Source organism: Oncorhynchus masou, chromosome 9, assembly GCF_036934945.1.
Source record: "Oncorhynchus masou masou isolate Uvic2021 chromosome 9, UVic_Omas_1.1, whole genome shotgun sequence".
NCBI classification, from domain to species: Eukaryota; Metazoa; Chordata; class Actinopteri; order Salmoniformes; family Salmonidae; genus Oncorhynchus; species Oncorhynchus masou.
The window spans coordinates 61,742,772-61,766,186 of NC_088220.1; the positions used below are offsets into that span (position 1 = coordinate 61,742,772).

The window sequence follows — 23,415 nt, forward strand, 5'->3', positions numbered from 1 at the left end:
ACATTGGAAATGATTTTGTGCATTCATTCCATCAGTGGTTGAGTAATGAACACGAGGGGAGACAGAGAGCTGGTTTCAAGTGCAGGGCGCACCAGGTGTTTATTGCAAAGGACCACAGGACGCAGGTATCTGGGTCCAGGGGCAGGCAGAAGGTCATACACAGGAGGAGGCAGGTATCTGGGTCCAGGGGCAGGCAAGCAGAAGGTCATACACAGGAGGAGGCATGTAGCTGGGTCCAGGGGCAGGCAGAAGGGCATACACAGGAGGAGGCAGGTAGCTGGGTCCAGGGGCAGGCAGAAGGTCATACACAGGAGGAGGATGGTAGCTGGGTCCAGGGGCAGGCAGAAGGTCATACACAGGAGGAGGATGGTAGCTGGGTCCAGGGGCAGGCAGAAGGTCATACACAGGGGGTCCAAAAGGGCAACAGTACAGGCAGGGAAAAGGCTAGTAACATCGTCCGGGAGATCAGGCAATAGGGAGATAACAGGAAATCCAGGCTGGGAATAGTTTTTGCCTGCCTCGCTAACAACGCCTATCATTCATGGGAAACCCAGCACTCAAAAAGCTGTGTGTCACAAAACAAACAACACCTCACAGTGATGGGGTGCAAAGAACTGAACTAAATAGTGTGGGATAATGACATACAGATGTGTGAACAGGTGATTAGAATTCAGGTCATTGGGATCTGCGTTCAGGGGATCTACATGTTTGAGGGTATGAGTTGGAAGCAGACGTCACAGGGTGCAGATGTTTGCCAACATCTTTGAGGCATCAGTAACTTAATATCACAGCCTGGTCTCATAGACTAGACGTAACATAGTAAAGGTAAATCCGGGACACCCAAATTAGTATGATATGTTATGTTAGATATGGTTACATAAGACAGATGGTCACTAAGGCAAAAACAAAGGTATGGTGATTGGTCGGGGTGAGCATATCACACGAACATCAAGCAACCCAAAGGTTTGAATCTCATCTCGGACAACTTTAGCAACTTTTCAGCTACTTACTACTTTTTAGCTACTTTGCAACTACTTAGCATCTTAGCTAACCCTCCCCTAACCCTAACATTAACCCTTTTAGCTAACACTAAACTTAACCTTAACCCTAGCAAAGCTAACGTTTGCCATCTAGCTAACCTTAGCCACCTAGCTTGAATTCGTAAAGATATCATACATTTAGCAAATTCATAACATATTGTACGTTTTGCAAATTCGTAACATATAATATGAACTGTAATTTGTAACATATCATACGAATGGGTGATGGACATTCACAAATTAATAAATATCATACCAAATGTAGCATTTCATACTTCAGGGAACACGTGTCAAGAGCAATGACCCTGTCCATGGTCCTGAAATTGAGACAGTTATTTGGAGTGCATATTCTCAAAGTTGCCCATTTGATATCGTAAGAGGCCTGGCTGGAATAAACAGGCTTTGGTGCAACCCCAACATTTGTCTAACCAAAAGTACAGTCATTTTAATATTCATAATAAAGGCTCTCCTGTCCTGTCTCTTCCTTCGGACTACTGCTATATCGATCCTGGCAAAAGTCGATATTGGGTACGGCCACTTCTTACAACAAGCTGCACTCTAGTCGTACGATCATCTCGCGTGTTCCGGTCACGATGTCTTGTTTTCATCATACGACAGTAGCCTACAGTACCAGCTCAACCAGCGCAACCCAACGGACGAGGGAGGAGAGGGATGCTGCGCCTGTCGAAATGTATCGCGCTCCGTTTCAATATGTTACACAGATGTAGGCTACAATCTACTTGCTTATGGTGACCTTGTTATGAGTATTATTTTTGCAATAACATTGAATGACGCAGCGAGATGGTGCGGCAGTAAGGAATATATATTTATCCTGTTGTAGCCTCCCAGGACCGTTGTGCGATGCGTCGCTGATTTTTTTCTGCATACAGGCTATCCTTGATAGATTCGTCGTCTTTCGTCCTTGATACAACGTTGTCGTCGGCAGATAATGTTGAATTGAGCTCAATTATTGGACGAACAGTATAAATGGTTTTGGAACATTCCTGGAAAACAATCATGTATGGATCGAAGAACTTGTTTATCGATCTTATGAATTTCATATAGTAATTCTGCGGGACTCCGTTCAAAATTATCTAAAATAGCACGGTAAGCATGGATCATTTTCATAACATTTCCACATCTATTGAGTGTATTGTAGGCATGCAATCTATTGATAAATTGAATTATACTGGTATTAGGACTGTCAACATACCGTAACCTACCAAGCATGTTGCGTTGGTTTCTCCCATCTCTCTATTGGGTGATAGATGAACCTTTTACCGCATGACCTCAATGGTGAACTCATACACACGTTATCTTGCCTGACATCACCATCATCAATCAATGTGAGTTTTTATTTATCTTAGAATATATGGAGACTTCGGTGTTTCTCTTGTTGTAATGCTTAATGAAAATGAAAATGTATGTCAGGTGGTATTCTAAACTGCATTATAAAGTAACATGAAATAATTAACCTACAGGGAAGTTCAATAAAGAAGGGGGAAAGATACTGCAAATGCATCATTACACACACACACGCACACGCGCACGCACACACACACACACACACACACACACACACACACACACACACACACACACACACACACACACACACACACACACACACATTTGTAATCCTTTTATTATTGTTCATCATTAGTAGCAGAACAGTCACACTTATACACATGCAGGTATAATTAGGCCACAAGGCACTAAGTGGTATATATATGTCCAATATACCACGGCTAAGTGCTGTTCTTATGCACGACGCAACATGGAGTGCCTGGATACAGCCCTTAGCCGTGGGATATTGGCCATATACCACAAACCCCCGAGGTGCCTTACTGCTATTATAAACAGGTTACCAATGTAATTAGAGCAGTAAAAATAAATGGTTTGTCATACCTGTGGTATACAGTCTGATATACCACGGATGTCAGCCAATCAGCATTCAGGGCTCAAAACATCCATTATAAACCACATTGCATCGTGCCTCTGAACAGACCTTAGCTGTGGTATATTGGCCATATACCACTCCTCCTAGTGCCTTATTGCTTCATTAACGCCCTCTGACCCCGTTCTCTGTGCAGGGTGCAGGACAGGTGTGTCATCATGGAACCTACAGGCTCCACCTTGGACATGCAGATGAAGAGTGTTGAGAGGAGTACAGTGTTTCTCAGACAGGAACATCTCACCCTACTGCATGGCCTACACCTGGAGATCCTGTCCTTGCAGAAACGATGCACCGGTAAGTCTATACATCACAAACACACACAATTACATCATTTCCTGTCAGTGACTAATGTATGGTGTGGTATGTATTTAATCAGGCTTTGTGGCAAGCGATGCGGGACAGAATCCATTATAGAATTAATACACTCTATATATCTCTCTCTCTCTCACACACACATCATACATAATCCATAGACAGATGTCATAACCCATATGAAGGAGGCTCAGCTCTGTCCACTTGACACGTCAGCAGCAAAGAACAGATCCAGAGAGCAAGAGAGAGAGAGAGAGAGAGAGAAGGGGTGGTCAGATCAAATTAGACTAGTGGAGTAGACTGTGACCCTCTTTACAACAGCAGTATTACTGCAAGCCATGCAGAGGGAGCCCTCACTGCAGAACAAGATGTAGCCAAGAAGGCCATGAAGCATCCCTATCGATGCATCTCTTCTCTGCCCTCGGCTCTCCTACTGTTGAGTTAAAGGGCATCACCACATGGTGTTATGGTTTGACTGACAGACTAGGCCTATACACAGCAAAGATGCTATAGCCATCAAATCTTAGATACAAACTCAATGTAGCCTACTGTACTAGTCTTTCAGCCCAATAGTTCCTTGGGACTATTAACTTTAACAGAGCAAGGTTTACCTCAGTGAATCCTCTCCCCACTACAGCCAGGGTTTCCATGAAAGGGAACCACAGGTCAATACCTTCCTGTTCCTGGTAGTCAGAGGGTCTGATTCCTCCTCTCTGCTGTGGTTCATCTATTATCCTCCTCCTCTTTCTCTTTCATCATCCCTTTCTCTTTCTTTCTTTCTTTCTTTCTTTCTATCTTTCTGTCTGTCTGTCTGTCTGTCTGTCTGTCTGTCTGTCTGTCTGTCTGTCTGTCTGTCTGTCTGTCTGTCTGTCTGTCTGTCTGTCTGCCTGCCTGCCTGCCTGCCTGCCTGCCTGTCTGTCTGTCTGTCTGTCTGTCTGTCTGTCTGTCTGTCTGTCTGTCTGTCTGTCTATCTCTCTCTCTCTCTGTGGAGGTTGGTGGGATTTGCTGAGCAAGGGTGATAGGTTAAAGGATTTACTGTGCTTATTTTGGGAGGTAAACTGTCTATTCATGTGAGTGAGAGGGCATGGGCAGGGAAAGAAAATAAATACTGCACAATATATTTTAGTCTTTGTCCTTGAGGGCAACCCAAGCATGGCGTCTGTCTGTGCTGACTGGAGAAGTGCTTAGAGTCCACCCAGATTAACAGAATCAGTTTAACTCAATGTGATTACTGTATGTCCAGTCTACACAAGGCCCTAATCATGTCTGTTTGAACTGTCTGCAATCAAGTTACTTGATATGCAAACAAATATATTGGACATATTCAATAGCAACACTTTTTTAAAACTATTTATTTTTCAATGACAGCTTAGGAGGCAGGGGCAGAGCAACAGATTTGTACTTTGTCAGCTCGGGGATGCAAACTTGCAACCTTTCAGCTCAGGGATTTGAACTTGCAACCTTTCAGTTACTGGCCCAACACTCTAACCACTAGGCTACCCTGCCGCTAGGCTACTTCAATAGCACTGCAATTACAAGTAGAGATGAACATGGGTAACAGGGATCCCGGGACTGTCCTGAGAACACTGTTCACATTTCCTGAAAAAATGTAATGAAAGACATGAAAAATGACACAATTTCCCCCCAATGTTAGCACTAATGCAGGCCCTACACATGGGCAGTGTCAGATCAGCAAAAAACAAAACAGCAGATTATCCAAACAAACTGTCAATGAAGCCTTTAGTCTATCTAGCGCATTGACTTCACACAAAGTCGCCATAAATTCAAAGTGCATGCATAATTGACACTGCCGGACTGCACACGCGACCCGCATGCAGTTAAACCCTACAGGAAACCCCTACTATAAGCCTTTTGACTACAAAATAACGTGTGCCTCTTTCAGCTGTCATGGTGAATCTTCAGACAGTCACACATTTGATAGGCTTATACACAATTCACTACATAGGCATCTCTGTCACAGACATGAAGTCTGTTAACAATTCGGGGAGGCATGAGGAAAATGTAGTCTTCTCCTGTCCTAGAGCTGAGGCTATTTTCCTATCCAGTCCCAATCCTAGTGAAACATAAAATCCCGATTCCTGTCTTGCATGAAAATCCCTAACTTTATTCTGTAATCCATAGGTTGCATTATCAAAGCACGTCTCTTGCCTATGCATGTCAAAATAGCGCAATAACATTTCCCCTGCTTCTCTGCGCTGACTCATAGCCTAGCCGACTTGCTGCCCATATGAGTGCTGAGGAAATATTCTGTTGAAGAGTATTTTGCTCCACTCATACAGGAGTAATAAAGACCTAGTGCACAACAGTTTAGTATTTTTGGGGTGATTTATCAGGGGGTGCTGCAGCACCCGTACTTCCCGTGGCTATGATGGCACTTCCAATTTTTGCATTATTTCCCTGAGACTCTCATGTTAAATATTAATTATTCTTGGTATTGAAACTTTGTCGATTTCTTGTGAAAATATGAATCCCTAGTTTTAGCATTTAGTCTTTCAATGAGACACGTCCCCGCATTCCTTTCTTTTATATTTTTAAATTCCTATCTGTCTCCTAGACTTACTCATATTACTCATTTCTTTCTCACACATTACTCATTCATGTCTCTGTCTCACTGATGTCTCATTTCTTGTCTCTGTTTTCTCAGAGTTGACATCTGAGCTGAATGTGAAGCCTCCAGGCAAGAGTGAACTGGGTAAGTTCTGTGTCTCTCTTTCTCTCTCTCCCCCCCCTCTCTCTCCAAGCTTGGCTTTGTGACACTGACTGTTTGTCCTCTTTGGCTCATCACCCCAACTCCCCATCTCACCCTCATGGCAGTATGCCTCACTTTACCCATCCCCCAACGGACATCCCTGTGATTGACCTCCCCAAACAATCTCTCCCTTCTCCCATAAAGACCATATTCCAAAACAATCATCATATAGGGGATTCACATTTTATGGATTGGTCTGCTGTTACCAGGAAAACATATAGGAGGATGGGAATTGGTAGATTGGCAGCAGAGTTGAAGTTCATGAATATGAACCATCAGACAAAGGGCTGTGTGTGCACCTTAATAGGTTGTTTGTTGAATTGGAATGTCTAGATACAAGATGGATATTATGCTAATATCTTAGCTTAGATAATTACAGAGACAGAGGGGATGAGAGGGAAGGGTGGTGGAGAGAAAGAAAGGAGGAGATGGGGGGGGGTCATGCCCATCTGCAGCCCATTAGAACTCATCAGGACCCCCCTCTTTTTCCAGAGCAGTCCATCTCTTGCCCCCCCACTCCTCCATCCTCGCAAATTGATCCATCCATTTTTACTCCCCTCTCATGTTCCTCTGTGCCCTGGTGGAGGGATCCAATTACAGTCTGTTTGCTGAGACAGAGAGGTGGAGGGACAAGGGAGGATGGTACAGTTAGGGGGGCACAAGAAAGTGTTAGAGGGACAGTAAGAGAAAGAGAGAGATAGAGAAAGTGGCAAAGAGGGAGTGAGAGAGGGGGGAGAGAGAAAGAGAGAGATAGATAAAGTACTAAAGAGGGAGTGAGAGAAAGAGGGAGAGCGAGAGAGAAGGGGGAGGGGAAAAGGATGGAGAAATGGAGATTAGATTACATAGCATTTTCTATATTTGGAGCATGACCTCACCACCCTGGTCTAGTGGGTGACAGTTAGACAGAGACCAGGGAGAACTACACCCAGGAGAGAGAGCTGGGGTTACCCAGAGAGAGGGGGAGGGGAGAGAGACATGAAGGGAGGGAGGGGAGAAACAGAGATGGAGAAAGAAAAATCTGTAAAATAGTGATTGGGATCGGGAGAAGAGGTAGATAGAGGGATGGAGAAAGAGGTATGGAATGAGAGAGACTGGTACAGAGAGAGGGATTAAGAGGGATGAGAGGAGAGAAGAACAAGAGAAAGAGAGGAGGGTGAGAAAGGAGATAGAGGAAGGAAGGGCTACTTATATGAATATCAGGTTCCTCCTATTCTAAACGTAATGCAGCAACCCTAATATAGGCCTAACAAATATCTCTACTGATCATTTTACAATGATTTCATATCAAAGTTTCAACTAATCACAGCACCTTTTGTTCCTCTTTTTGGGGGATTCTTCCTTCCTATCCGTCTTCTTTGACCTAATTCTTGGGTCAACCAGCGTACCAGAGGCTGTGGTGTAATTCCTCTCCCTTTGCACAGCTGTCTAAGCCCAAATCCACAGCTACAGTACAGCTACAGTTAGGTCTGACTAAGGCTTTTTCCTACTAGAGGGATTTCAATGTGATGGAGAACCGTAGGTTTGACCAAAAACCCTGCAAATGTTGTACAAGGATTTTAAACTGGCGGTTAAAACTGGATGCAATGATGTTATCACTGCCAATTCCTGGTGTAATGATGACATCAGTGCAGCCAATTTTGTCCACTGGGAAATAAGTTATTATGTTACTAGATTGAAATAAATATCGGCCACCAACCACCAAAACAATCACCTTCCTTCCCCTCCAATCACACCACCACTGCACGTGAGCAGTCTGCCAGTCTGCTATCTTCAATCTCTCTCTATAGTGGGTAAGTGGCAGCAGATGGCACATCCTGCCAGTGGCCATGCCGTGGTTGGTAGGGATTGGGTGGTGGCTACTGGCAGGGATTTCCTCAATGGCTCTGTAATCCTTTGCACATATGTGCTCAGTCTTCTGCCTTTGTCCAGACAATCCCTAAACCCACATACCATTTCCTTTCTGCCAGATTATCCACAAATGTGCATTGAGGGTAAATTGGTGATTGAAAGCTGCAAGCGCTGGTCACATGACTTCATTTCATATCCATTTGACTGACTGGATCATATCCAGGCTGTGTGTTATTTCTCTGTATGTGCTCTATGCTCTGTTCTCTGGTCCTATGTCCAGATGAACAGGGGGTTGGGGGGTGGGGTTAGGGGTGCTATGTGTGGGTAATATGTCAGCATAGGTAATAGATGCCAAGTACATAAGGCCCTTAATGTAAATCTGGCAGCTGCATTTGGGGCTTGTTTTTCTGTCTGTATGTTAGTCATCTGTCTGTGAATCTCTGATGATTTGACTTGTGTTTGCTTATCTGTTTGTGTGTTTGTGTGTCTGTCCTCAGACCTGGCGGAGGAGGAAGAGCAGCTGGAGGCCCGCTGTCTGGAGGTCGAAGATCGCCTGGCCGAGCAGCAGTGCACCTTGGGAGAGCTGCGTAAAGAGCTGATTCACAAGGGGGCGCTGGTAGGCGCGCTGCGGGCTAACCTCAAGGACAAGGAGCGCCGCTTCCTGGACGAGCTGAAGAGCCGCAGCCACCGCTCCACGGTGCTGAACACAGAGCTGCAGAAGCAGACCGAGGCAGCAGCCTACCTCTCCTTCCAGCTGCACGCCGCCCGCCAGAAACTGCACCACCAGAGACTGCAGCAGAGGCAGCAGGCCCTCAGGGAGAACCGGGAGAATAGGGATCATCATGGGAAACCCCCTGGGCTCCAGTACAGCCAAGCAGCTGAGTGGGACACCGCCATCTTTTCTCCATTTTCTCCTCAGTCGCCCTCCGGTTTCTCCAATGCCTCCAATGCCAGCTCCACCATAGCCTCCCCTGTGGTAAAGCCTAAACGCAGGGGCAGCAGGGCCACATCAGGGCACCAGCTCCGGGCGGAGAGGGCCAGGGAGTGTGTCCCCCAGGAGAAGGTGATGGGTCCCGCAGAGCCCACCGCCATGCCTGACCCAGCGCTGTTCCTCCACCCTCACCGCAGGCACCACAGGTCCAGGGCCAGGCATTCCCACTCCCCGGCCCACAGACAGCCTCCTCTGGTGGGGGAAAGAGGGGAGGAGGAGGGGGGTGGAGAGGGGCCAATGGAGCCCCAGGATGGAGCTCCTCCTAGAATGGCAGCCACGGCCACAGCGCCACCTGCTGGCTGGTCAGATCAAGGCTGAATAGCTAGCCCCACTGTGACCATCCCTAGAAATGCATCATCATCACTAGCATCATCATTACTATCATCATAATAATTGTAATCATCATCCCTATGACGGTCTGATTTTATTAATACTGTAAATTGCCCATTGTCCTACACCTTGATGGAATTGATTCTGAAATGAATATAGCATTGTTGATTATAATCCTATTAACACTAATGACTGGTATTTAGATGTATTGCTATAATGGACACTTTTTATAATTATACATTTTGACATGACCTGAATTAACTCAAACTTCCAGGTGTACGAACACCCAAAGGGGGTTGTTGTTACAAATCACTTCACGTCAATGTGTGGAATCATGTAGTTGAATGCATTTACACTGGCGTCGCTCTATATAACGTCATTATGGGGCCTTATCCGAGTGTGGCGTCCTTTGTGGAGGTTAGTTTAACCTATGGCCTGTAGCCTTAGACCACAGCACCTACTGTGCAATTATCTTACCCTACTGTGTCGTTTTAGGGCCAACCATAAATCAACACTGGGTCGCCCTTGTAGAAAAAATGTGTCTGACCTCTGTTGCGCTGAGTCACAGTTGGGTAGCGTTTGAGCATCTGCATCTGTGTATGTCCTTGCTGTGAACACGATTGATCTTCAGATCTTCATTGTTGGCCTTCACTGGCAAAGGTCCCACAGGTCCAAGAGGGGTAGTCATGCCGTCCTATCCCACTGAATCTTTCTGTATTCCATTGGTCATACAATAGGTAGGCCTACAGCACACTATATATGTTATACAATAATTTAAAGTAACATTAGTTCACTGGCCTGACACAAAAATCTTAGTGGGTTTCAAATAAAATGTGACTCTGAACTTAAAAAAAAAACGAAAAACATATTAGATCACAGGATTACAATCAATCAAATGTATTCATAAAGCTCTTTTTACATCAGCCGATGTCACAAAGTGCTACACAGAAACCCAGCCTAAAACCCCAAACAGCAAGCAATGCAGATGCACGGTGGCTTGGAAAAACTCCCTAGAAAGGCCGGAACCTAGGAAGAAACCTAGAGAGGAACCAGGCTCTGAGGGGTGGCCAGTCCTCTTCTGGTTGTGCCGGGTGGAGATTATAACAGTACATGGCCAAGATGTTCAAACGTTCATATATGACCAGCAGGGTCAAATAATAATGATCACAGTGGTTGTAGAGGGTGCAACAGGTCAGCACCTCAGGATTAATAGCCGATCGTTCAGAGTTAGAGACAACAGGTGCGGTAGAGAGAGAGAGTCGAAAACAGCAGGGTAGCACATTCGTTGAACAGGTCAGGGTTCCATAGTCGCAGGCAGAACAGTTGAAAATGGAGCAGCAACACGACGAGGTGGACTGGGGACAGCAAGGAGTCATCAGGCGAGGTAGTCCTGAGGCATTGGCCTAGGGCTCAGGTTCTCTGAGAGAAGGGAGAAAGAGAGAGAGAAAGAAGAGAGAAAAGAGAGAGAAAGAAGAGAGAAAAGAGAGAGAGAGAACATTGAGAGCGCATACTTGAATTCACCCAGGACACCGCAAAGACAGGAGAAATACTCCAGATATAACCGACTGACCCCAGCCCCCCGACACAAACTATTGCAGCATAATTACTGGAGGCTGAGACAGGAGGGGTCGGGAGACACTGTGGCCCCGTCCAACGATAACCCAGACAGGGCCAACCACAGCCCCAAAACCACTAGGGGGATATCTTCAAACATTGTTGAAGCTTTTAGATGAGTTCAACTGGAGTTCCTGGGTAAATAGGAATAGGTTGTAATCTAGCAGATGCTTTGCATAAACAGGACACTTTTGGGTGATAATATATTGGGACCAGTTTGGCCAGATGTTTCTCTCAGGTTTTGTGAGGTGTTTGTAATACCGTACACAGAGAAGAGTGTTTGATTTGATTTGAATTCTTCTTTGTGTTTTTATGGCTGATTTGATTTCACTATTACTAGTCAAGCAAAAAGGGTTGTTAGGGCCTTCTGGCAGATTTGTCTCAAGTCTCAGAGAGCTGAGAGGAGAAAATGTTTCTTAAGTAAAAGGGTCATATTGGTTATATACACGGTAGATTCCAAGCTGTGGAGGCAGCAACTGTTGAAAGTCATTATTTGACACAATAGAAACAGCCAATGACATTGAGTTGCAATTGGCGGACCCCAGTGGTGTAGAGACAGAATAGCACACAAACAGATTAAGATGTGGGGTGTCAATGGATCTGAAGATTTAGCCTAAACTATTTGACTTTTTATGAGCTTTTAGTTGATGAAATTGGTGGATGTTACATTCAATGTCAGATTCTTACATTTTTAAACCGTTTATCTCGGTAGGTAATATATCATAACCCTTATATGAATGTACATATACACACATATATATATATAGTCTGACTATAACTAAATATAACAAGGAGGTCATTTAAAAAAATAATAATTGTCATTTAGCAGACACTTACAGTAAGTAAGTGTATAGGTTTTCATACTGGTCCCCCGTGGGAATCAAACCCACAACCGTAGCGTTAGCGGCACCATTCTTTACCAACTGAACCACACAGGAAGAGTCATCTATGGAGTATTAAATACATGTAGTAAAATGGAATACTGTAAAAGGTATTAGAAGGATATGTTTTATTACAATTGTTTAACTTAATATTTAAACTTATTTAACTGATTGTTTATTATATCACATAATGCTATAAAACTATTGTTATTTTCCGTATTTATCTGTCTATAAGGCATTTGGAGAAGGAATTGTCATGGAATGCCTTTGAATAAGTGAAGATGGGTTGAATTTAGTGCAGACATTTAACATAGTAAAAAAACAACAATGTAAGAAGAACCTGTCTCATTACTGAAAAGTAACCAACTGATAAATTGCAATGGTTACCGTTGCTGGCAACAATTGCTGTCAATGCCCCTAAAAGATGTCCCAAGTCCCATAGGCACAACGTTCTTTCTGTGTACAAAAAATGCAAGGAGGTTCTGCCATGGTGGCCAGATTAATGGTCAATGTAATTTAACCCTTAGCCTGCAAGCAAGCAATTTACCATGACTGTGCACTATTACCTCAGCTCCTGAGAAGACATTCCCTATTCAATAGCAAAATTACAGTAACATGGCAATCCTCATTGAAAATGTTTTTATACAGCACATGTGATTCTTAGGGAACTAGAAGTTAGACTGTTAAGCTTTCGTGTAAAGCAAACATCCTTGGATGATGTACTTGTGATATACCTGTGCTTATAGTGGTGTAGGTACCGATGTGGTCTGTGGCTAGAGCCAGCCATGTCCAAAATACTCTACAACTAAGCAATAAGAACAGAGAAGACTGACACTTCAAATCTTACACATTTTGGACATTGAAATGTGTAAGACACGCTGTTACGATATTATATCACAGATAGCACTAAAAACACTATCCCTTTATTCTTAATTAATCAAAATGCTAAACAGCTTTAATATCCTGTTGAATCAGATTGTGGTGAAAGTTGTCTTATGATGACAATGATGAGCCAAAGAGGCCCAACACAGTTGTCTGGTTTTCTGTTTTAGAGTAGTCGCGCTGTGACTATGCTGCGTAACGTTACAGCACAGCCATGCACAATTACATATAAAAAAAACGAAACGTCCCTTGAGTGCCACGGATGAGGAATACAATTATATTTCAACTTACTCAGCCAATTGTACGTGGGGTTGGTCATTCAGTTGATCAAAATTAGTAAACCAACTTCAAAACGCAGGTCTCTGTGTGTGGCAATCAATATTCGTTTGCTCGAGACCAAAGGAATATGCGCAAGACGGACGTACATGCACGAGATGAATGAATACTAACCGAAGTATTGCAGGTGTTTACATGGATTTGCGAATGTGCCAGGTGATAGAAATGGCAACGGCAGGTAAACGTTGGGTAAATAATACTTTCCTGTGGATGTTCTGAAGGACCAACCTCACAACAGGTAGAGTAAGTTCAAAAGTAATTTTATTGAAGATTCTGGCTTGTAAGGAAACTTTGTTTCAGACTGTATACCAATAATTCATATCAGTCTGATTTATTAGGCAAGCCTTAGTGTTGAGTTCTGTCAATGTTATCCTCTTTCTGGATACCAAGGGAGGATGAATGATAAAAGCATTTTGTTGATTATTCATAGAAAACTCATATCTTCCCATCCTGCTCTCCTTCCTTCCTTCTGATTCTTTGAGGAGGTGTCAAGGAGAACAGACACAAGGAATCAAGTAAAGACTTTTGAGCTACTATATCACTTCTATCTTCTTTCTGGTTTCCAATTCCACATTCCCTCAAATGTTTCTCTATACATTTACTCACTAGCATGAAGAAAATTAGGACGAGGGAGACATTTGAATACATTTCTCCTGCAGAGAATGTCTTCCATTTTGATGAGCCATTTTTGTTGTTGTTTTTGTCATTGACGCCCAGAGGTCAATACCGACAAAGTCAGAGATCACTGAGGTAAATCCGCAACATTATTTCATACTAGTGGGTGTCACCATTACCTCATCGAGTCCGACTCATGTCCGCGACATGGGCATTTTAATAAGTATTTGGTTCTAATCTTGTTTGATATTTTTGGTCTTTTCAAGCAATAAAAAGGCACCACTTCATACGTCCCCTCTGGCATACAACATAATGTGCCATGAGACACTCTGAAGGCTCCTCCTCTCAAGACCCCGAGGTGTGCTTTGTCATATGGTCCCTTGCTGAGCACCCCCCAACCTCCGTCTCTACCGCACTACTGTGTTAGCTTACTGTAGAGCATAGAGCTGTACATGTTATTTGAATAAAAGTTAGGTTTGACTAAAGTTTGTCTATTGTGTGTTATATTTTTGAATGCGTTACCCTGGATTATACAGTTTGATGACGAACACCAGCTCTGAAATCTAGATACATAAACTCAGCAAAAAAAGAAAAGTCCCTTTTTCAGGACCCTGTCTTTCAAAGATGATTCGTACAAATCTAAATAACTTCACAGATCTTCATTGTAAAGGTTTTAAACACCGTTTCCCATGCTTGTTCAATAAACCATAAACAATTAATGAACATGCACCTGTGGAACAGTCATTAAGACACTAACAGCTTACAGATGGTAGGAAATTAAGGTCACAGTTATGAAAACTTAGGACACTAAAGAGGCCTTTCTACTGACTCTGAGAAAAAATCTATTTAAAAAATGCTCAGGGTCCCTGCTCATCTGCGTGAACGTGCCTTAGGGATGCTGCAAGGAGGCATGAGGACTGCAGATGCGGCCAGGGCAATAAATTGCAATGTCCGTACTGTGAGACATCTAGACAGCGCTACAGGGAGACAGGAAGGACAGCTGATCGTCCTCGCAGTGGCAGACCACATGTAACAACACCTGCACAGGATCGGTACATCCGAACATCACACCTGCGGGACAGGTACAGGATGGCAACAACAACTGCCCGAGTTACACCAGGAACACACAATCCTTCCATCAGTGCTCAGAGTGTCCGCAATAGGCTAAGAGAGGCTGGACTGAGGGCTTGTGGGCCTGTTGTAGGCAGGTCCTCACCAGACATCACCAGCAACAACATTGCCTATGGGCACAAACCCACCTTCGCTGGACCAGACAGGACTGGCAAAAAGTGCTCTTCACTGACTAGTCGCGGTTTTGAAACACCAGGGGTGATAGTCGGATTTGCGTTTATCGCTGAAGAAATTAGCGTTACACCGAGGCCTGTACTCTGGAGCAAGGCATCAATTTGGAGGTGGAGGGTCCATCATGGTCTGGGACAGTGTGTCACAGCATCATCGGAGTGAGCTTGTTGTCATTGCAGGCAATCTCAATGCTGTGCATTACCGGGAAGACATCATCCTCCCTCATGTGGTACCCTTCCTGCAGGCTCATCCTGACATGACCCTCCAGCATGACAATGCCACCAGCCATACTGCTTGTTCTGTGCGTGATTTCCTGCAAGACAGGAATGTCAGTGTTCTGCCATGGCCAGCAAAGAGCCTGGATCTCAATCCCATTGAGCACGTCTGGAACCTGTTGGATCAGAGGGTGAGGGCTAGGGCCATTCCCCCCCAGAAATGTCCGGGAACTTGCAGGTGCCTTGGTGGAAGAATGGGGTAACATCTCACAGCAAGAACCGGCAAATCTGGTGCAGTCCATGAGGAGGAAATGCACTGCAGTACTTAATGCAGCTGGTGGCCACACCAGATACTGACTGTTACTTTTGATTTTGACCCCCACTTTGTTCAGGGACACATTATTGCATTTCTGTTAGTCACATGTCTGTGGAACTTGTTCAGTTTGTTTCAGTTGTTGAAACACGTGTAAATATTTGTATGAACATAACATGTTAAGTTAGCTGAAAATAAACGCTGTTGACAGTGACAGGACATTTATTTTTTTGCTGAGTTTACATATACATACATAAAGTATACACACCTCTTGACTTTTTCCAAATTTTCCTGTATTCCTGCCTGCATTAAAATTGATTACATTGGGGCCTCCTAAGGCAGTGCATCGCAGTGGTAGAGGCGTCACTACAGACCCGGGTTTGATCCTGGGCTGTATCACAACCGGCCATGATCGGGAGTCCCATAGTGCGGCGCACAATTGGTCCAGCATCGTCCGGGTTAGGGGAGGGTTTGGCCGGGCGTTCTCGCAACTAATTCTGGTGGGCCAGTAGCCTGCAGGCTGACCTCGGTCATCAGTTGAACGGTGTTTCCTCCGACACATTGGTGCTTCCAGGGTAAGCGGGCCGGTGTTAAGTGCGATTTGGCGGGTCATGTTTTGGAGGACGCATGACTCAACCTTTTCTTCCCGAGCCCGTTGGGGAGTTGCAGCGATCAGACAAGATCAAAAAAGGTTAAAAATGTGTTTTATTAAATTGAGATGGTGTGTGATACCCCATAATGTCAAAGTGGAATTATGTTTCAAATTCATCAGAAATGAAAAGCTGAAATGTCTTGAGTCAATAAGTATTCAACCCCTTTGTTATGGCAAGCCTAAATAGGTTCAGGATTAAAAACATGCTTAACAAGTCACATAATATGTTGCATGGACTCACTCCAATAATAGTGTTTAACATTATTTTTGAATGACTGACTCATCTCTGTACCCCACACATAGAATTATCTGTAAGATCCCTCAGTCAAGCAGTGAATTTCCAACACAGATTCAACCATAATGATCAGGGAGGTTTTCCAATGCCTCAAAAAGAAGGACACCTATTTGTAGATGGGTGTAAATAAAAAAAGCACATTGACATTGAATATCAAAAACATGCTTTGCAAACAACAGATGTAGACTAACAGTGAAATGCTTAATTACGGGCCCTTCCCAACAATACAGAATACAAAAATATACACTACCGTTCAAAAGTTTGGGGTCACTTAGAAATGTTCTTGTTTTCCATGAAAACATACATGAAATTATTTGCAAAATGAATAGGAAATATAGTCAAGACGATGACAAGGTTATAAATAATGATTTTTAATTGAAATAATAACTGTGTCCTTTGTCCTTCTAGTTGTTAAGATTTCACCCTGTTCCTGAATCACCTCCCACAAGTTGGATTGGCTTGACTTCTTACATACCCTACGGTCAAGCTGTTCCCACAACAGCTCAATAGGTTTGAGATCGGATGACTGTGCTGGCCACTCCATTATAGACAGAATACCAGCTGACTGCTCTTCCATAAATAGTTATTGCATAGTTTGGAGCTGTGCTTTGGGTCATTGTCCTGTTCTATGAGGAAATTTGCTCCAATTAAGCACTGTCCACAGGGTATGGCATTGCAAAATGGAGTGAAAGCCTTCCTTCTTCAAGATCTCTTTTACCCTCTACAAATCTCCCACTTTACCACCACCAAAGCACCCCCAGACCATCACATTGCCTTCACCATGCTTGACAGATGATGTCAAGCACTCCTCCAGCATCTTTTCATTTTTTCTGTATCTCACAAATTTTCTTTGTGATCCGAACACCTCAAACTTAGATTCATCTCTTCATAACACTTTTTTTCCAATATTTAGAGGCTGAGCCCAATGAGAGGGAGAGAACTTACTGTGAGCACCTGCACCCGGGTGAGGTAGAGCAGTGCCAGCAGTGGCAAACTCACCCACACTGCGGCTGGATGAGAGGGGCGTGAACGCTGGCAGCCAAAACAGGATGGGGGCGGAGGGTCAGTACCAGAGAAACAGGGTGAAAAAAATAAGAGAAAGAAATATAAACCAAAAAGGGGGAAAAGTGTGAAAGTCACCCAAAAGCAAAACCAAAATCATAACAGAGCAAATGGAGTCAGTGTGAAAGCAGAAGCAAGGCAGTGTGGTGGTCAGTGTGAATGAGAGGAGGAGCCTTTGAGAGAAAGGGGTGCATCTCCATAGTCTAAAGTAGTTTCCTCTCCTTGTCTCCTCTGCACAGATCTGAAAACATATACAGTGCCTTGCGAAAGTATTCGGCCCCCTTGAACTTTGCGACCTTTTGCCACATTTCAGGCTTCAAACATAAAGATATAAAACTGTATTTTTTATTGAATCAACAACAAGTGGGACACAATCATGAAGTGGAACGACATTTATTGGATATTTCAAACTTTTTTAACAAATCAAAAACTGAAAAATTGGGCGTGCAAAATTATTCAGCCCCTTTACTTTCAGTGCAGCAAACTCTCTCCAGAAGTTCAGTGAGGATCTCTGAATGATCCAATGTTGACCTAAATGACTAATGATGATAAATACAATCCACCTGTGTGTAATCAAGTCTCCGTATAAATGCACCTGCACTGTGATAGTCTCAGAGGTCCGTTAAAAGCGCAGAGAGCATCATGAAGAACAAGGAACACACCAGGCAGGTCCGAGATACTGTTGTGAAGAAGTTTAAATCTGGATTTGGAAACAAAAGGATTTCCCAAGCTTTAAACATCCCAAGGAGCACTGTGCAAGCGATAATATTGAAATGGAAGGAGTATCAGACCACTGCAAATCTACCAAGACCTGGCCGTCCCTCTAAACTTTCAGCTCATACAAGGAGAAGACTGATCAGAGATGCAGCCAAGAGGCCCATGATTACTCTGGATGAACTGCAGAGATCTACAGCTGAGGTGGGAGACTCTGTCCATAGGACAACAATCAGTCGTATATTGCACAAATCTGGCCTTTATGGAAGAGTGGCAAGAAGAAAGCCATTTCTTAAAGATATCCATAAAAAGTGTTGTTTAAAGTTTGCCACAAGCCACCTGGGAGACACACCAAACATGTGGAAGAAGGTGCTCTGGTCAGATGAAACCAAAATTGAACTTTTTGGCAACAATGCAAAACGTTATGTTTGGCGTAAAAGCAACACAGCTCATCACCCTGAACACACCATCTCCACTGTCAAACATGGTGGTGGCAGCATCATGGTTTGGGCCTGCTTTTCTTCAGCAGGGACAGGGAAGATGGTTAAAATTGATGGGAAGATGGATGGAGCCAAATACAGGACCATTCTGGAAGAAAACCTAATGGAGTCTGCAAAAGACCTGAGACTGGGACAGAGATTTGTCTTCCAACAAGACAATGATCCAAAACATAAAGCAAAATCTACAATGGAATGGTTCAAAAATAAACATATCCAGGTGTTAGAATGGCCAAGTCAAAGTCCAGACCTGAATCCAATCGAGAATCTGTGGAAAGAACTGAAAACTGCTGTACACAAATGCTCTCCATCCAACCTCACTGAGCTTGAGCTGTTTTGCAAGGAGGAATGGGATTTTTTTTTTCAGTCTCTCGATGTGCAAAACTGATAGAGACATACCCCAAGCGACTTACAGCTGTAATCGCAGCAAAAGGTGGCGCTACAAAGTATTAACTTAAGGGGGCTGAATAATTTTGCACGCCCAATTTTTCAGTTTTTGATTTGTTAAAAAAGTTTGAAATATCCAATAAATGTTGTTCCACTTCATGATTGTGTCCCACTTGTTGTTGATTCTTCACAAAAAAATACAGTTTTATATCTTTATGTTTGAAGCCTGAAATGTGGCAAAAAGTTGCAAAGTTCAAGGGGGCCGAATACTTTCGCAAGGCACTGTAGGATAGGTGAAAGATCAGTGCGGATGATGGAAAGGAGACAAGGAGAGGATGCCACTGTAGAGTGCTGCGATGCACCCAGAGAGAAGTGCTTTCCCATCCACCAATGCGTAGAAGTCAAGAAGTCATCTGCAGACAATGTCCAGCAGAGGGCGGTGTGGTACATTCAAAACTAATTCCCTTGGGGGAAACTAGCCAGTGAGTGAGTGTGTGTGCCTTGAGCAACCAGCTTGCAAATACAGTTCCAATATTTCTCTGTCCAGTGTCTGTGTTCTTCTGCCCATCTTATTCTTTTCTTTTTATTGGCCAGTCTGAGATATGGCTATTTCTTTGCAACTCTACCTAGAAGGCCAGCATCCCGGAGTCAACAGGCGTCTGTTTCTCAAACTAGACACTCTAATGTACTTGTCCTCTTCCCCAGTTGTGCACCGGGGCCTCCCACTCCTCTTTCTATTCTGGTTAGAGCCAGTTTGCTCTGTTCTGTGAAGGGAGCAGTACACAGCGTTGTACGAGATCTTCAGTTTCTTGGCAATTCTTCGCATGGAATAGCCTTTCTCAGAACAAGAATAGACTGACGAGTTTCAGAAGAAAGTTCTTTGTTTCTGGCCATTTTGAGCCTGTAATTGAATCCACAAATGCTGATGCTCCAGATACTCAACTAGTCTAAAGAAGGACAGTTTTATTGCTTCTTTAATCTGGACAACAGTTGTCAGCTGTGCCAACATGATTGCAAAAGGGTTTTCTAATGATCAATTTGCCTTTTAAAATTTTAAACTTTGATTGGCTAATATTGGAACACAGGAAGGATGGTTGCTGATAATGTGCCTCTGTACGCCTATGTAGATATTCCATAAAAATCAGCCATTTCCAGCTACACTAGTCATTTACAACATTAACAATGTCTACACTGTATTTCTGATCAATTTGATGTGATTTTAATGGACAAAAAAAATTGCTTTTCTTTCAAAAACAAGGAAATGTTTAAGTGACCCAAAACTTTTGAACAGTGTACATTTATAATAATAATAGAAGAAGAAAATAGTAATACGAGGAGAAAATACACAATGGAGCAATGATAGCTTGGCTAAATACATGGGATAGTCGATGTGCAGGGATACAAGGAAATGTAGGTACATATGTACATATAGGTATGGGTAAAATGACTAGGTAACAGGATAGATAATTGACAGTAGCAGCAGCGTATGTGGTGAATGTGTAAGTGTGTGTGACGAATGTGTGCCTGTGTGTTATGTGTGAATGAGTGTGTGTTGGGAGTGTTAGTGTAAGTACAGTACCAGTCAAAAGTTTGGACACACCTACTCATTCAAGGGTTTTTCTTTATTTTTACTATTTTCTACATTGTAGAATATTAGAGAAGAAATCAAAACTATGAAATAACACGTGAAATCATCTAGTAACCAAAAAAGTGTTAAACAAATCAAAATATATTTTAGATTCTTCAAAGTAGCCACTCTTGATGACAGATTTGCACACCCTTGGCATTTGTCCAGATTACAAAGCTTTATGTTTGGGGCAAATCCAACACAACACATCACTCAGTACCACTCTTCATATTTCAAGCATGGTGGTGGCTGCATCACGTTATGTACATGCTTTTTTTAAATAAAAAGAAACAATAGAGCTAAGCACAAGCAAAATCCTGGAGGAAAACTTGGTTAATTCTGCTTTCCAACAGACACTGGGTGGCAAATTCACCTTTCAGCAAGACAAATATACACTGGAGTTGCTTATCAAGACGACATTGAATGTCTCCTGAGTGGCCTAGATACAGTTTTTACTTAAATCAGCATGAAAATGGCTGTCTACCAATGATCAACAACTAACTTGACAGAGCTTGAAGAATGTTTTTAATAATAAAGGGTGAATATTGTACAATCCAGGTGTGCAAAGCTCTTAGACTTACCCAGCTGTAATTGCTGCAGGGGGTTGAATACTTCTAATAGACACTCATATATCGAATAAGGATATATGAGTGTTTTATTGCTGGTCCCATGTTTCATGAGCTGAAATAAAAGATCACAGAAAGGAAAATTTCTGTCTCTAATAAAGGCCTTTTGTGGGGAAAAACTAATTCTGATTGGCTGGGCTCCCCAGTGGCTTCGCCCTGCCCAGTCATGTGAAATCGGGCCTAATGATCAGGTCCTATTGACTGATTTCCTTATATGAACTGTAACTCAGCAAAATCTTTGAAATTGTTGCATGTTGCGTTTATATTTGTGTTCAGTATACATACATACATGTTTATATTGAACCAATAAGGCCGAGGTGGTGTGGTATATGGCCAGTATATACCAAGGTTAAGGGCTGTACTTACGCACGACGCAATGCGGAGTGGCTGGACACAGCCCTTAGCCGTGGTATATTGGCCATATATCACTAATCCCAAGGTGCTTTATTGCTATTATAAACTGGTTACCAACGTAATTAGAGCAGTAAAAAATGTTTGTCAAACCCATGGTATACTGTCTGATATACCATGGCTATCAGCCAATCAGCATTCATGGCTCGAACCACCCAATTTATAAACATCAACAACATCATCGGAAGTGTAGGCCAATATGGGTAAAGGTCAACCTATTCAGTCCTATATCCCTGGTTCATCAGCTTTGATATTGAGTGCAGACGTTTTTCACACCCCTATAGCCATAATAACCTAAGAATGATGTTATACAAAAATTCTACATTTCGTTATACCAGTATGCCATATGGGCACAAATTACATGTCCAAAATAAATTCAGAATTTATAATTTTGTGATCCTAGATACAACTGTTCATAAAAAAAGTTAAAGAAGTTATTTGGCACATTGCACTTCCCGTAGCCAGACGTTTTGGCCAAATATTTTGTATAATTATACCAAGATAGACCACAGAACAAGAAAGGAGGTGGGCAGAGCCAAGCATTCTAGTATACATCTGCATATTTCCGTTAGGGAACAACTACTTTGTGTGTGCGTGTGCAATAACTCAATTTACCTTTGCACTCCTTCTAAAAAGTATTTGTTCACAACTTTTGCAAAGGATAAAGTTTACAAAACATAGTCCATACTGTTCATAGCATATTATAGTTTTGGGAACAGAAAACTGTATTGAGATCCAATGTTTAATTGATGAGAAAATTTGCAAAATGTGGGCCAAAATCCATCTTTTTACATCTTCTCCCACTGCCCACCAGTAGGCTTCCTCTCACTACCATATTTGGTAGTGAGTAAAACGCAAACCGGATGCTTCACATTTATACACCCAGTGAAATATCTGTCTCATTCTTCTATCTGTGTTTTGGGGGGTGGGAAAGAACGCAAAGAGGTCAGGAGGAGAAACCACGTGTGATTGCCATGTTCAGCGTTGACTGTCCTTCCTCTGTAGACTTGTTTTTGTAAGATCGTACCCTCTGCATGTAGCTAGCTAGCCCGTTAGCTAAATAAGGAGCATTGAACAGATTCACATCGCAATTTTGAACAACGGATTTTTGTTGCCACCTTTGACAAACTAGCTGCCAAATAATGGTGAGCAAGACTGATGACATCCCGGCGTCAGTACCCAACTGTAATGTTAACACAGTTGATCTTGTAGGAGAGACGCCAGACCGCAAAGAGACTACCAAGGCACCACACAAGGACCCTTGTGGTAAGTAACTAGCTAACGTTACGTATTTATCAAGTTTGATAGACTATCCTGCGAAATGTTAAAGCGGTATCGGAATGCTGGGTAACCAACGTTAACTAGCTTAGCAGCGGCATCGGTTGTAAGTTATGAAAGTGTGCACATAGTAATGTTAGCAAGCTAACTGCACAGATGCATAGTTCATTCACAGTAACTTAGTCATCTCATCTGTCACTGAGTTGATTAGTCTGCTAACTAGCTGGACATGCAGCAATGGGCCTCAGCATTCAAAACAGTTTTCTATAATCAAGATGAGTCAATTCTCAATTAAACGATGACAGCTAGTTACACCAGCCATTTTAGGCTTGTTTGAGCTGTTGAACTAACTACCGTTAGTAGTTGTTGTGTTGGCTAAACTAACGTTAGCATGTTGCTAAGTGGTTAGCTCTGGCTATATCACGAGGGTTTGGCTAACAATCAAATAACTAAGTATTTA

The 23,415-nt window shown here is 43.0% G+C and overlaps 2 protein-coding genes across 2 annotated transcripts in view; both read left to right on the top strand.

Moving 5' to 3' along the window:
- Positions 1 to 1,678: 1,678 nt before the first annotated feature.
- On the top strand, positions 1,679 to 14,055 carry LOC135546398 (coiled-coil domain-containing 92B-like). The gene is made up of 4 exons (XM_064974782.1): positions 1,679 to 2,147; positions 3,134 to 3,291; positions 5,975 to 6,022; positions 8,425 to 14,055. The coding sequence occupies exons 2-4, from the start codon at positions 3,156 to 3,158 to the stop codon at positions 9,234 to 9,236; spliced, it is 996 nt and encodes a 331-aa protein (XP_064830854.1). The 5' UTR covers positions 1,679 to 2,147; positions 3,134 to 3,155; the 3' UTR covers positions 9,237 to 14,055.
- An 8,547-nt stretch (positions 14,056 to 22,602) lies between these two features.
- The window catches only part of LOC135546399 (clustered mitochondria protein homolog), a 29,855-nt gene continuing 29,042 nt past the window's right edge, over positions 22,603 to 23,415 (top strand). Inside the window, exon 1 of the mRNA XM_064974783.1 lies at positions 22,603 to 22,943. Coding sequence (XP_064830855.1) covers positions 22,820 to 22,943 — 124 coding nt within the window. The 5' untranslated portion in view covers positions 22,603 to 22,819. The remainder of the gene's footprint in view (positions 22,944 to 23,415) is intronic.